At 45.9% G+C, this 13,286-nt stretch overlaps 1 protein-coding gene across 2 annotated transcripts in view; it reads left to right on the plus strand.

The window, feature by feature from the left end:
• The first annotated feature begins 2,722 nt into the window (after positions 1 to 2,722).
• smurf2 (SMAD specific E3 ubiquitin protein ligase 2) overlaps positions 2,723 to 13,286 on the plus strand; it is a 56,261-nt gene continuing 45,697 nt past the window's right edge. For both annotated transcript variants that reach the window (XM_008285614.1, XM_008285615.1), the window contains exon 1: positions 2,723 to 2,859. In XM_008285614.1, coding sequence (XP_008283836.1) covers positions 2,808 to 2,859 — 52 coding nt within the window. In that variant the 5' untranslated portion in view covers positions 2,723 to 2,807. The remainder of the gene's footprint in view (positions 2,860 to 13,286) is intronic.

Genomic DNA, 13,286 nt, shown 5'->3' on the forward strand with positions numbered 1-13,286 from the left:
GTGCAATCAGTGTTTTTTTTTCTAAAGTTGTCACATTCATTACAATAAATGTTGATGAGTCATCAAAAAAAGTCCAAAAACTGAAAACCGGTTTGTGTCATCAATCTTGTCACAAACTCTCAGATTCATCTGTCGTCCCTGAACATAAAACTTCATATAAAGTAGTTTAAACTAGTTCCTCTTGCAGCAGCTGCAGCAGCAACATGCTGCTGATGCTTCACTGTTAGTCATCTAATACCATTTAGAATAACACACCAGTCTGCTTTAATACTCCAACCACCTTGTTTGTTCATCTGATATTCAGTGTTCTTACTTTGCTGTTTTCACTAAATAAAGGATCTGAACACTTCTTCCACCGACCTGAACACAACAGAGCCATTGTAGCTTATTAATAACCCCTTTTTCCCACTATTATGATCTAAACAGCCAAGTTTCCAGCTAACTGAGCAAGTTTTTACTGACTTTCCAAAAGCTTCACTGATGCGCATTTCCATCCTCACTGTTATGCAAATAAGAGTTCATTGAGACAAACAGCTGGTGGCGCCAATCGTCCAGTTGGATGAACTCACGCTGTTATGGAAGAAGAGGAGATCAGTCAAACCTCCAGCTGTGGAAAACAGCTGTAAAAAAAAAAAAAGAAGAAGAAATTATTATGTGATGGAAATCTGGCCTTTATGTTTGTTTCATGTATTAAAGTGGAAGTTTTTATCCGTCAAAAAAAAAAAAAAAAAAAAGAAGAAATGATTATGTGATGGAAATCTGGCCTTTATGTTTGTTTCATGTATTAAAGTGGAAGTTTTTATCCGTCACAACTCTTCATCTCCAGTCAGTCAATCTGCACTTTTGCTTTACAGCTTTTCCACCTCGGCCAATATTTGCAATTTTTCAACCTTTTTATTTTCCCCCACTCAGGTTTTTTATGTGGTGGATGGAAAACTGGTGAATATTTACTGATTTGTGCCTGAAATGTGTTTTTTCTTTACATACATTAAGACATTTTTCACGATAATATGATGCAGAAAAGCCACAAATGAGGAAATGAAGTGTTTGATGCTTAGATTTCCTGAGGGACAATGCTTTAACCTTTACATGATGAGGACTTGGAAGAAGGACACCGGATGCACATGCAGTTCTTTTCATACGACCATAAACAGCTGCATCGACATATCAAGTACAGAAAAACACTCATGGATGTTTCTGAAAGGCTGTGACTTTGCTCTGTTCTTTTAGGATAGACCAGCTGGTTACAGATCAGATGTCCGTTATTATTCCTGACTTTTGAGAATTTAGAACATCCCCACGTCCAAACATCTACTGGAACCCTTAGTGGTGAACTCTGATGCTGTGGATGGTGGAGAACGTTTATATACGATCTCTCCTCCTAACAAGGACTTTGGATTATGTGCAGACAATCCATACTTTTTAGTCAAAGTCATTAAATTTCAGGCTTAAAGAACGATGTTTAGGGTATTTTTCCTGCTGTCAAATGTCAAAACGGGCCAAATCTGACCCGAAACTCTATGTAAGGGTAAAGCACAGCTGTGAGGTGACATGTTAGTGCTATATAAATGAAAGTGAATTGAATCTCCATGTTCTCCCCGTGCAGCGTGGGTTCTCTCCGGGTTCTCCGGCTTCCTCCCACAGTCCAGAAACATGCTGAGGTTAATTGGTGATTCTTAATTGTCCGTAGGTGTGAATGTGAGTGTGCTTGGTTGTCTGTCTCTAAGTGTAGCCCTGTGATAGACTGGTTACCTGTCCAGGTGATCCCCTGCCTTCACCCTGAGTCAGCTGGGATAGACTCCAGCCCCCCATGACCCTGGTGAGGATTAAGCGGTGTGGAGATGATGGATGTATGTATTTATTTTGGGTCACTTTAGTCAAAGTCATCAAATTTCAGGCTAAAAGAACGATGCTAAGGGTGTCAATTTTGACCTGAAACACTATGTAAGGGTTGAGCACAGCTGTGAGGTGACATGTTGTGAATTGGCTCTTTATAAATGAATTGAATTAAACTTCTACATGGCAGTCTTGCCTGCATAAGCAAATAAAAAGAAAAGAAAAATGGAAAAAAATAAATGATAGTCCCAGCTTGGCCACCCGAGTCAGAGATTTAGAGCTCCACACATTGAAGCTACGCCCCTGCTACAAAAAAAAAAGAAAAAAAAGGAGTCATAAAGCTTTATAAATGGAGGCTGTGTTTACTGATGCCATCAAAGCCGGAGCCGGTGATCTGGGCTGCTCATCACAGCACAACACTGGGACCTGTGTGCTGCTTCCCAGTTATGTGCCACATGTTCCTGAAATGTTTCACTCCCCCAGAGAGTGCTGTCGTCAGCGGTGAGCTCCCAGCAGCAGCAGCAGCAGCAGCAGCAGCAGCAGCAGCAGCCTCCTCCAGCGGATCTCCCCCGGAGGCTCCGCACTTCAACTCTCGCCGCGCAGAGAGGAGGACCGAGTCCGAGGCTGAGGCTCTCCCCCCTCCGAAGATGTGAAGACAAGCAGCGACTCCACCGCAGCTCCTCCAGTCGCCGGAAAACTCCTTTCTAGTGAATGCAATTTGCAGCAGCAGCGCTACACTTTTTTCTTTCTTTTTTTTTTTCTTTTTTAATTTTTTCGCATTTGTGAGCTCTCGCTATGGCAGTTCAGTCCACATCCGGGCCACAATGCTTTGACTCCATTATTGTCTAAAACTGGCGGAGAGGTTGATAAACCTTGCAGGTTTTTTTTTTTCCTTTTCTTTTTTTTTTTTTTTTTTTAACACTTAACCACACGTTTTGATTCCGTGCAGTGAAGGCTGGGATCAAGAGGACATGTCTAACCAAGGAGTTCGGCGGAATGGCCCCGTGAAGCTGCGATTAACAGGTAGCTAGCAATGCTTTTAAATCCCCCCAATATTCCCACACACTAGCTAGGAGGGCGCCGTGTACTTGCTGGATGGGAACAGCTCCCATGGGCCATGGAGTTGGCTTACCGCCGGTTCTTTCTCCTGTCATTTCCACAATTTTATAAACACCCCGCAGTGTAAAAAAAAACACATACAGGCGTGAATGTGAATGTTAGTTGTTGTTTTTCCCTCCAGTGTTGCTTTGTGTAGAAAAGCCGGCTCGCTGAACGTGCGCTGAATGTGGACATTATTGTTCTTGGAAGTAGTCTCAGCCATTGTCGCCAGTGAGCACCACCAGGCATAACACGGGTCCCGGAGCGGCGCGGATAACGCTGCCCGGCTGTAGATTTAAACGAAACCCGACACGATAACTTGCATTTCTGATCGAGCCGGGGGTATTTTCAGCTCGACGGCGCTACACGACGCCGCTGTGCCGGACTGACGGGGCTCACTGAAAGTTGGCTAGCTTGACGTTAGCTTAGCCAGTTAGCTCCAGCCGAGCCTCTCTGGGGCAGAACGAGGCTCGGCTGAGCTGACAGGCGGCTCCACAGGTCACCGGAGTGTGCAGCCGACCAGCGAGCAGTGTCCCGTAACTGTGTGCGGACGGGCAGCTGCCTCCTTTGTTTGTTATTGTAGTTAAAACGGGTCAAGTCGTGTTTGTGCATTACAGCAGCAGCAGTCCCGCCTGAACCACTGACCTCCTCTTTACTTCTACATGATGTTTCTCTCCAAACGTGGCTCCTTCACATGAAGCACTTTGTTGTTGTTCTGCTGTGTTTGACTCCTTGTCTGTCTCTCTTTCCCCTCAGCTGTTTGCTTTGTGCCTTTTTCAACACAAACAGCCAAAAGGTTTAGATGAGAGCAGCTCGTTGTTTTGACTGGAGGCAGGGTCAGACGGTTGCCCTTCTTCTGGATGCACGTCCAGGATCTCACCTGAATCCAGTCCAGGGGTCGTGTGTTCCTCCATCAGGGAGAGCCAGATTAAATAGTGGAGCTGTTTCTGGTAGGAAATAGGGGGAGACAACAAGAAGGGATCTCACGGAGGTTGATTTATTGTGCTGGAGATGCTGGATGGCCAACTGCAGCAAGCTTCTGATAACATCTTTACGGTTTGGTTTCAACTGGGGCTGCACGACAACTGATGTTTGCGACGTAAATATTCATTGCAGTGTTTAAAACACGTCTCAGATGACTCTATTTAGAAAGAATACGACATTCTAGATCGACTGGGATGATGTTGGAGGAGAAGAACCCGCTGAAATAGTGCTTTGCTTTGAATGGCGCTCGTCGTTTGCAGAGCTTTGTGGTTCTGATTTAAAGTGTAGAACAAATTAGTCGTCTGGTGTAGCTGCAGCAGTTACAAGACAGACATTTCTTTCTTTTTTTTGCATTAAGCAGCATAAAAAGTTGTTGCGTGATGTTTTTCAGTTGATTTTTCATCGCACTTCCTGTGAGCACACCACAGTGTCGGTGCTAGGACAGCATACTGTGCAGCCCTGTTTTAAATAAGAACTCAGCATTCACACAGTTGCACAGGAATATGTAGAATGTAAAATCAAGCATGTTATGGCTGCTTTGCTTCTGTTGCTTTGCAGCAATTCTCACTTTAATGTCCTGTGTGGTTGTCTCTCAGAAGCAGATTCAGAAAACTGGCCTCACTGGTTACGTCTTTGTCTTGAAATGTAACGCAGCATTTCTTTCTTTTTTTTTTGTACACAACTTTCACTTTGAACGCTGCGGGAGTCCGTGAGGTTGCGAATTAGTTTGTCGCTGCAGTTGGAGATGAACTGCAGCGGTCTCCTGGTGGAATGCTAAGAATGTGAGTCCACTGTGAAAAGCCGACGAGAGCAGGACCTTCGCCGCCGCCGCCGCCGACCACCTCTCCTCTTGATGCTCTGGGATACCGTGCACCACTCAGGACTCGCTCGCAAAGAACAACAGAAATCCAGAACGGCGTAAAATTTGCTCACATTTATTATTCAGTGCTTTCTTTTTCCCACCAGCAACTCCTCATTACGGAAACTTCCTATTAGAATTATTCAACGCTGTGTCGTGTCATCCGTGCAGTCTCTCTTGTCGGTTAGCTCGCTGCATTCCCTCCCTGTTGGAGAGCAGGAGGCAGGAGAGGAAGCTCTATAGGAAGGCCGTGCTCTAAGTGGAGAAGCTTCTCTGCACATTGTCCTGATGTGCTTTTTTGTGTAGCCCTGCACAGCTGTGCACACCAGGCTGGTGAGCTTGTAACGGGCCCAGAGAGCGTCATCGCGACATCGTAGTCAAGTCAATTTTTTTGACACATCGCCGCCGATTCATTTCTTCCCCGGCAGGTTGCGAGTGATGCTGCGTTTAAACAGGCCCGTAGCTGTTTGTGTTGTTGGCGTACCCTCCTTTGCAGACAACCCCCCCCTCCCTGTCCATATGAACCAGATGTTGCAGATGTTTGCCAGCTATTAAACTGGAAAAATATCGCAAGCAAGCTGGTAAAACCGACACTTTGGGTGAGAATTGCCCCCTGACTACACGAGACAGGTTTCCATTATTCACTACAGCTGATCTCTCTTAAATTATGTCAGACACAAACACGGCTAGTGGCATAACACGAGTCATAAATTACATCATTCCTGCACGGCTCATTGCTTTGTCTGGTCATTCCTGGATTCCGTCATGCAGACGTAGCTCTTGGCGTAATCTGGACCACTTTTCCGTGCAGCAGTAAATGCGATGACACGCGGCCGAATGCAAAAGTCGCAGCGGAGCATCTTCTGTAATGATTTGCAGAAACGAGAACACGTCTGCCACAAATCAGAGCCATGAAACCAGAATCAGACGAGTCGACGATGCCCTCTGAATGGCTCGTCTGTCCAGAAGGACGTGCGCCAGAATAACAAGCAAACTGATGCGTCTTTGATTTTCTGCTCTGATTCAGATTCTCGACCGCTGTTTCGTCTTCGCTCGGAGTTTACATGTGACTTGTCAGGCATATGGTTTGCTCGTCTGAATTCTTTGGCGCGGCGCAGACCAGCAAGGAGAGCTATCTCAGTGGGATTCCCTAGAATTCTCCATTCGCATTCCCACCTCTTCCTCTCTGAGTCACTCCTGTTCTTTCCGACTGTAAGCTTCTTCCCTCTCAGACCAAGTCCAAAGCACATTTCACTCCCACCCTTAGCGGCTGAGCTTCCTCCGCACTCTCTGATTCTCCCTTTTCTGTGCGATGCATCTCTGTTGGTGGGTTTTTATTTTGTGATGGTGTTGCAGCTGCTTCTGCAAACAGAAGCGTTCGGCGCTATTATTTCCGACGAGATGGCTTCAAAGCGTTCTTTCCTTTTGCGAAATGACAGTTGAATGGACACAGATGCTGCTTGAGAATGAAACAGACTTATTTTAAAGATGCAACAAAGGCCCCGGGGGCTTCACACTGCCCTACTGTGTGGCTCGCAGTGAAAGGCTGAGGTCTCTCGCTTTTCAATGCAGCTCGGTGTGACTGTAGTCTACAGATGGGGGTCTTTGGATGTTGGTTAATTGAAGAAGAAACCCCCACAGCTGGGCACAGATGGGGCTGCGGAGGCACAGGACCTGATGATCAAGAAAGTTTTAATGTGGTCTGAGCTGGCGCTTGGCGCATTCATGTGGTCTCGGTCGGAGCCGTTTTTACAGAGTGGCTGTATGGAAGTGATTTGGGTTCATCTGGGTGTTCAGACAGGATACGTTGCAAATACACAGTGATTAGCTGCATGTGGTGAACTGTTGACTCTGCCGGCCCATGGCAGCCGTGTATTTTCTGCAAACATTTCCACATTTTGCTTTGACAAGTTGCGAAAGAAAAACAAAACAATAGCAGCGAAAGACAAGAAAGAAAAAGGGCGAGCGAATCAAAACGGGGAATGTAACGAGCAATTATGGCACATCATTTGTAAACATTTTCCTTCCCCCTGCTGAGAGCCTCCCATAATTTTAAATTGTTCCATCAATTAATTGACTGGCTGGAGTTGGCTTTCCTGTTGGTTCAGCTGCTCCTCAATGAGGACAAAGCCTTCTGCGGTTGCTCTGCCCTCAACCGCCGCCAGCAACGGCCCGGAGGAGACCAGATGTAGCAGAGAGAGGGAAAGAGTGGGCAGCTTCTCAGAGGAGGAAGTGCTCCCCAGACCCCAACACTTGTCCAAACGTCACCCCTGACAGGTGGGGAGCAGAGCGGTCCAGAATCCCCCCTTTTGAGGTTCCCTTATGATAATAAAGCCAAGAATCGCAGTCATATTACTCAGCAGGACTGGAGGCGTCTTGTGTGTTGCTGGTGCGGCCGGGTGGCTTCCAGCTTCATCCTGTCGCTGCGTTATAACAGAGTTCTGTGGGTTTGATTAGTGGGCGGCATGTGTGGTTTGGGGAGACTGGCTGTTCCTGCTGAGTGGAGCATCAACACTTCATAATGGCTGCTTTGTAATATTAATATAACTACAAACAATATTTCCTCTATCCACACACACCCTGTTTTGTTTTACAGAGAAATTCACCCACATGTTCTGTGTTTATTTATCTTCTAGTGTACTTTAGCACTAGTTCATATCCGGGGCTACTTAGGTAGTCGTTGATTTACTGGATCGTAGCTAAAAATATAGTTAAAGTGTGAATAAATGGGGGAAAATGTCCAGCAAACATCTGCCATTCCAAGGTAGAAGAATTAACGCAACCTGGCTTAACCCAAGGAAATCCTGAGGTCCAGAATGACTTTATATATTGGACAGCGCCAAATGTTTTAGTTGAGTTTCTACATAATTTCCCTTAAATTGTGCCTTTTGGTGCTGGATAGTGTATTTTAAGCGACACCTTTATGGTCAGTTTTGGTACAGATTCCATATTATGCAAGTGGTTTTAAATGGGAGTAAAGGTAAATGTGGATGAACTGTTTTATAATTTGGAGGAGCAAAGCGCAGAGGTCAAGACTTAGGTCCAGATACAAGGAGGGCTTGATGCTGGGAGGCTCATTTGTTAATATTTATTGTTCATAGTTGTCATAATAACTAGTAGGGCTGCTCTCTGGATATTCAGGCCCAATTAATGATGAATATTCATCCTGGTCGGGGGACACTTCCACCCCGGGGCAGCGCTCTGATGGGGTGGAAGTGTCCAGAACACACAGGCAGTACTTGGCTGCTGATGCTAGTTTAGTTAGCGCTCACACTTCTGTTTCCTCCATCGGTGGCGGCGGGGGAGTGGCAGATACGCTCCACCGTTACCATCCATGTTTACTTCCATAAACACTGAGCACGCTCGCTGCGTGTGACGTCGTCGTGTCCTCTTCTGCGCATGCGGGACACTTTTGGGTCGTATGAAGTTCACACAGCAGATCACATACAAGTCGCATTGAACTGGAAACGTGAAGGAAGTCACAAAGAAATCCTCATTGAGCATCAAGTCCTGCAGTGTGAACGTAGCCAATCTGTGGGATTGTTCAGTCAGATAATACGCCGTCATCCTGATTGGTGACATTAAATGTCATGTCGGAGTCAGAATCCAAGGCTGTCGCTATGTTAAGGCTGTTTTTATGGGTTCTGTTGGTTTTTCCTAAAAACCTGTCAGATAGCAGGTTTAGGATTGTTCAGGGTCCGTTTATCGAGTCATTTTATCTGACTGGGTGGGCTGCCAGGAGACACACACAGACCTGCTTCATGTCAGGCACACTGGTTCAACCAATGAAAATTTTTAGTTGCACTTTACAGATTTAGCAACATGCACAACCAAAGTGACCCTGTAATCAGTGACATGCAGAGGGTATCGATGTGCTTACACATGCATGGTATGTGCCTTAGCTTACCCCAATCAAAGCGACGCTTCCTGGTGGGGGTCTGTCTGAATGTGGCAGCCGGCCTCAGCCAACCCTGTTCTGGTCTGGAGTTGGACGAGAGTCTCGTCCACGTCGGCGTTTGCTCTGCTTGGTGCCGTTTTCTATTCAGGAATTAGATTAGTTCTGCTGTTGAGTTTGACAGAAACCTTTCATATTTATAAACTGAGCTACTGGTTTTAGTGATTGTTTCATAAGGTGGTCACATGATGAACACAATTCACTTCTCTCTGATCGACCCACCATGTTCATTGCTCAGTGTCCAGATGGGAAGCCTGGCCGGGCAGTCACAAATGCAGAAATGCATATTTTGTGTTCAGGCTTTGACCAGTGTCCAGTTTTCCTCTATGAAAGCGTCCGGCTGTATGGACTTAACGAGGCTGGCAGCACACGTGTGTCTGCTGTCTTAAAGCGGTATTAGCTGCAGCAGCGTTCTCAAACTCGTCTTATTTCCTTCACATATCAGCTGTACTAGTCATTACTCATGCAGATGCACTTCTCTTCGTGGCTTTCCACCCCCGGGGCAGATGAGGATGATCACCCCTGCTCTCATACCTGAAAGCAGACACGATCTCTATTTCTGTATTTTATGTAGTCGGTGCGCTGGAAGCCATGCTTAATTACAGTTCATAAAGAATTTAAATGAGTGCTGTGCATAACGGGTCCAGGACGAGTCAGATCTGGATCTATACGCTGCACCACGTTACAAGCTCGCACTGGTTGTGCGCCTCCAGCCGCCCCGTCGGAGGGAAGGAGTGAGAACATCTCTCTGGCCTTGGAGAAGTGCTAATCCTCCTGGGTGGTTTGGGAAAGACCTTCTTCAAAGGCCTGCTCTGTTAACCTGGCTGTGATGGTTAATGGGTCAGAATTGGATTAGTGCTGAGTGTGAGGGAGGGAAGCTCCAGTGAGAACTAAACAGTTTCTTGCCTGCAGGCTCTTCTCCTATCAGTGCCGCCTTGCTGTTCTACATGCTGGCCCTCCCACCGCCCTAGCCTCCCTATTTCTTGCCTATTTCCCAAACTGGTGCTCTCTTTGAAGTTAGAAACTCCACTTGGGGCTATTTTTTCTATCGGAGATGGTAGCATGCATATCCAATGTCAGTCGAGAGCCCTGTTTGACTTTGGATGCCCTTATTTGTGTGCAGACAGGCTATACTGAAGGAAAGCGTACGTGGCATCAGGCTTTTTTTTTAACCGTGTCTTATTTTACTGACTAGCTGAGCCTCATGTCGCTGCTGTAAGGATCATTAATGTTGTCAGCTCAATCATATTTACTCTTTAAGTGACCAACGTGTGAGCCAATAGGGTGCTAGAATAAACAGCAGGGTTTTCGCTGCCATAATAAGATGTGGGCACAGTGCCTAAGCCAACTGAGCAGAAAAAAATAAAAAATATGCTGAGATACGTTTTGCTTTCATTTCTGGTCACCCTGCTTCTGTCCTCGTGTTTGCTTTCTGTGTCAGGTTTTTTTTTCTAACCGTGGGTGTGGGCTCCAGACACACAGACATACTCAGTGTGTCAGCGAACCAAATGAAGTGAAGACAGCGTGTTGCTCTACTTCAACCTTTGTGGTCACGACTGTGGGTGGGCGATCTGTCTGAAAGATCATTTGACGTCGTTTGGGATCTAAAGCAATGATATGAATCACAATGATCACATGATTAGTTGTGCAAAACCTGCCACTTCAAGTCAAACTAAAGGCCCAACTTGGAAATCATTGCGTCCAGTTTGTGCTCGGATTGTATTCTGATAATTTGTGGGAGGCTTTTATCAGAACTGTGGGGAGGAGGTCCAGCTGACAGGTGGATGGTTTGGACATACGCAACACATTAAATCTCATCTGTAGGTGGAGGTTTAGTTGATGTGATCACCTGATCAGTTGTGCAGAACCTGCCACTTCAAGTCAAACTAAAGGCCCAACTCACAAATCTTTGCGTCCAGTTTTTGCTCGAATTGTATTCCGAAAATTAGTGGTTTATATCAGCGGTCTGCAGTGTGTTTTATTTTGAAAAATTACGAGCTCGTCTTCCTGCCACTTCCACCTGTGCTTGTTTCTCGCGCTTAACTTTCATGCCTGGCCATTAAACGAAGCCGCCAAAATACATAAATAAAACTAATCGATGCTGAGACAGAAGAAAAAGTAAAAACATACTTAGCAGTAAAATTTAATTTTATTTGTTTACACTTTTTTTAAATAGGAAAAAAACTATTATTATTTGTTATATGCGCAGTGACCAGTCCGTAGAAAATTGTCTTGCTTGAAAGTGGTCCATGGTGCAAAAAAAGGTTGGGGACGGCTGGTTTATATCACAGCTATGCTTTGTCCACCGTGCCGTCTGCTGTTTCTGTCCAATGAGCAAATCATTGAACTTCCAGTGACCCATCCAGGGGAAGGACTTCAACTCCATCTTCTTAGTCCGCTACCTCATTCACGGGTGGACTTTATTGCATCCTTGTTCTGCACTGCAGCCTTGGTTAATGTAGGGGGTCATGGTTCTGGTTGGAGTGGCCCTCCAGCTCCAAGAAAAAGCGCTAGCGTCGCCAGCTGTAGTCTAAGCTGGTGGAGTTGGAGTCCAGTTGCTTGGACGAGAGACTCTCTGGCACGGCAGCTGGATGACATTGAGGACCACAACAGTGGGCTGGGGCTCGCTAGTTAGCAAAATTTCTAAAATCTTTTATTTCATATCGCCCATTAGCAGATTTCATGCTAAAATTAAGATAATTCAGGATATAGTGCAGTTTTTGTTAACAGAATCTGAGAGTCAGCTTTGTTTTTTTGTTTTGTTTGTGTAGTTTTATTTATTTTCTAATTTCTAGTTGCAGTTTTTAATATCTGTATATGGTAAAGAGTTAAAATTCTCCATGAGGTGATGGCTAGCTCACATCGGCGTGCTAGCACCACAGAGCTCTTTTGTAATTACGCCGATCCGTGTTGTGTGCACCTCTCTGGACGGCCGAGGTCTCGAGGTTGCAGGAGTCCGCGTTGAAAGGCCTCTCCTGTCACATTCCACTTTCGGCCTGTGATTGAAGCCGCGGCATTAAGCTTGTTTCCTCCTCCGTTTGTTTGTGAGGGTGTCTGAGATCGTTATCGTCTCTCAGCGCTGTGCACAGGTGAGATCACTCAGCAAGTTTGCACAAAGTCTCATTAGTCCTGATAAACATCCACGCATGCAAGGGTCATTTCACTTTCCCTAGAAACAGAGGTGGCACTGTGGCCAGATCGTTCCCGCTCAGCTGTCCGACGGAGGAGGGTAACCTGAGATTAATTCTTCGACGTGCTGGCTCTGCTTTAAACCTGGATGGACACGGGTTGATGCGATTAACTCTGACTAACCTCAAGCAGATGGGGGTCTCTCAAGTCTCCACTCTTCGGGTGGAGGGTGGTGTTGGTCGGGAAGGGGGCGGGTGTTGGTGCAAAAGCCGCAAGACGCCAACAGCTGACTGGAGACGTCTGTCCGTGCCTCAGCCTGACGCTTGAGCCCCTTCGGTCCTCAGAGGAGACGGGATCAGAAGAGAGATGTTTATATTCACACCAGATCACATTTCAAATGGCATCTCTGCTGAAGTTGAACAAATACACGGCAGGATTCCTGTGTAGTAAAAAAAAAATCACGCTGCATATGCACAGAGAGGCAAATATGATATTTCAGCAGTGTTGTTTTTTTTCTTTTTCTTGCCTTAGATTTAGAAGAATCCTAAATATGCACATAGGCTCGTAGCTGCTCGGTATCCGTTGCCTGCTCGTAATGACGCTTGAGGTCGGCCCTGACGATGTGTAACCGTCTGGCTGATAAGAACTGCGGTTAGCATTTGCAGGAAGTCAGTTATGAATCTAACTTTGAAATCTAACCAAAACTGGGAGTGCCCGATGATTCAGCTCCGGGGCAGATGCTGGAGACGCTCGTCGAAGGCATGTTCAGAGATGTAGCCTAATATTTACTTTTATTATTATAATCAAAGCACTTGATGTACAAATTTAGTGCTCAGAGCTTTGAATAGGCTTTTGAGAGATGATCCCAGATGTTGCTTCCACCTCGGTTTCCTAAGACGGAATAGTTTGGGGGGAGGTTTGTGTAATGGCCACATGTATGAGGGGTGATCAGAAAGTCTAGACGGCGGCTGTAAAAAACCAAAAACTGTACCATCCCCTCATATGGAGCTCCCAGTGGTTTTGCAATGCTTGTAGGACTCCCTGGAAAGCAGAAGTCCTGTTATTTAAACAAGTGCTCCTTTACTGTGTCAAAACGATGACCTTTCCACTTAAATTTAATTTTGGGGAAAGAAAAGGAAGTCACAAACCGAGCAAGTAGGGTGGGCGTGGAGGGATTATGTTGTCATCTCAGGACGTTACAGTAGAACTCTGCCTTGGGGGACTAACTGGCTGTGCACAATCACATGTTGTTGAATGCTGAGGTTCTCCTACCCTGACATGACCACTTTTCGGAAAAAAAACCTGCTATTTCTTCTCGCTGTTGTCACCACGACCATCCCAGCTGCTGATAGACACAGAGCTTAATGTTTGCTCTTTGCTCCGGTTTGAGATTCTTGAAGAAATGTGCAAATGCATACCTAGCAG

Source organism: Stegastes partitus, unplaced genomic scaffold, assembly GCF_000690725.1.
Source record: "Stegastes partitus isolate 25-593 unplaced genomic scaffold, Stegastes_partitus-1.0.2 Scaffold410, whole genome shotgun sequence".
Classification (NCBI taxonomy): Eukaryota; Metazoa; Chordata; class Actinopteri; family Pomacentridae; genus Stegastes; species Stegastes partitus.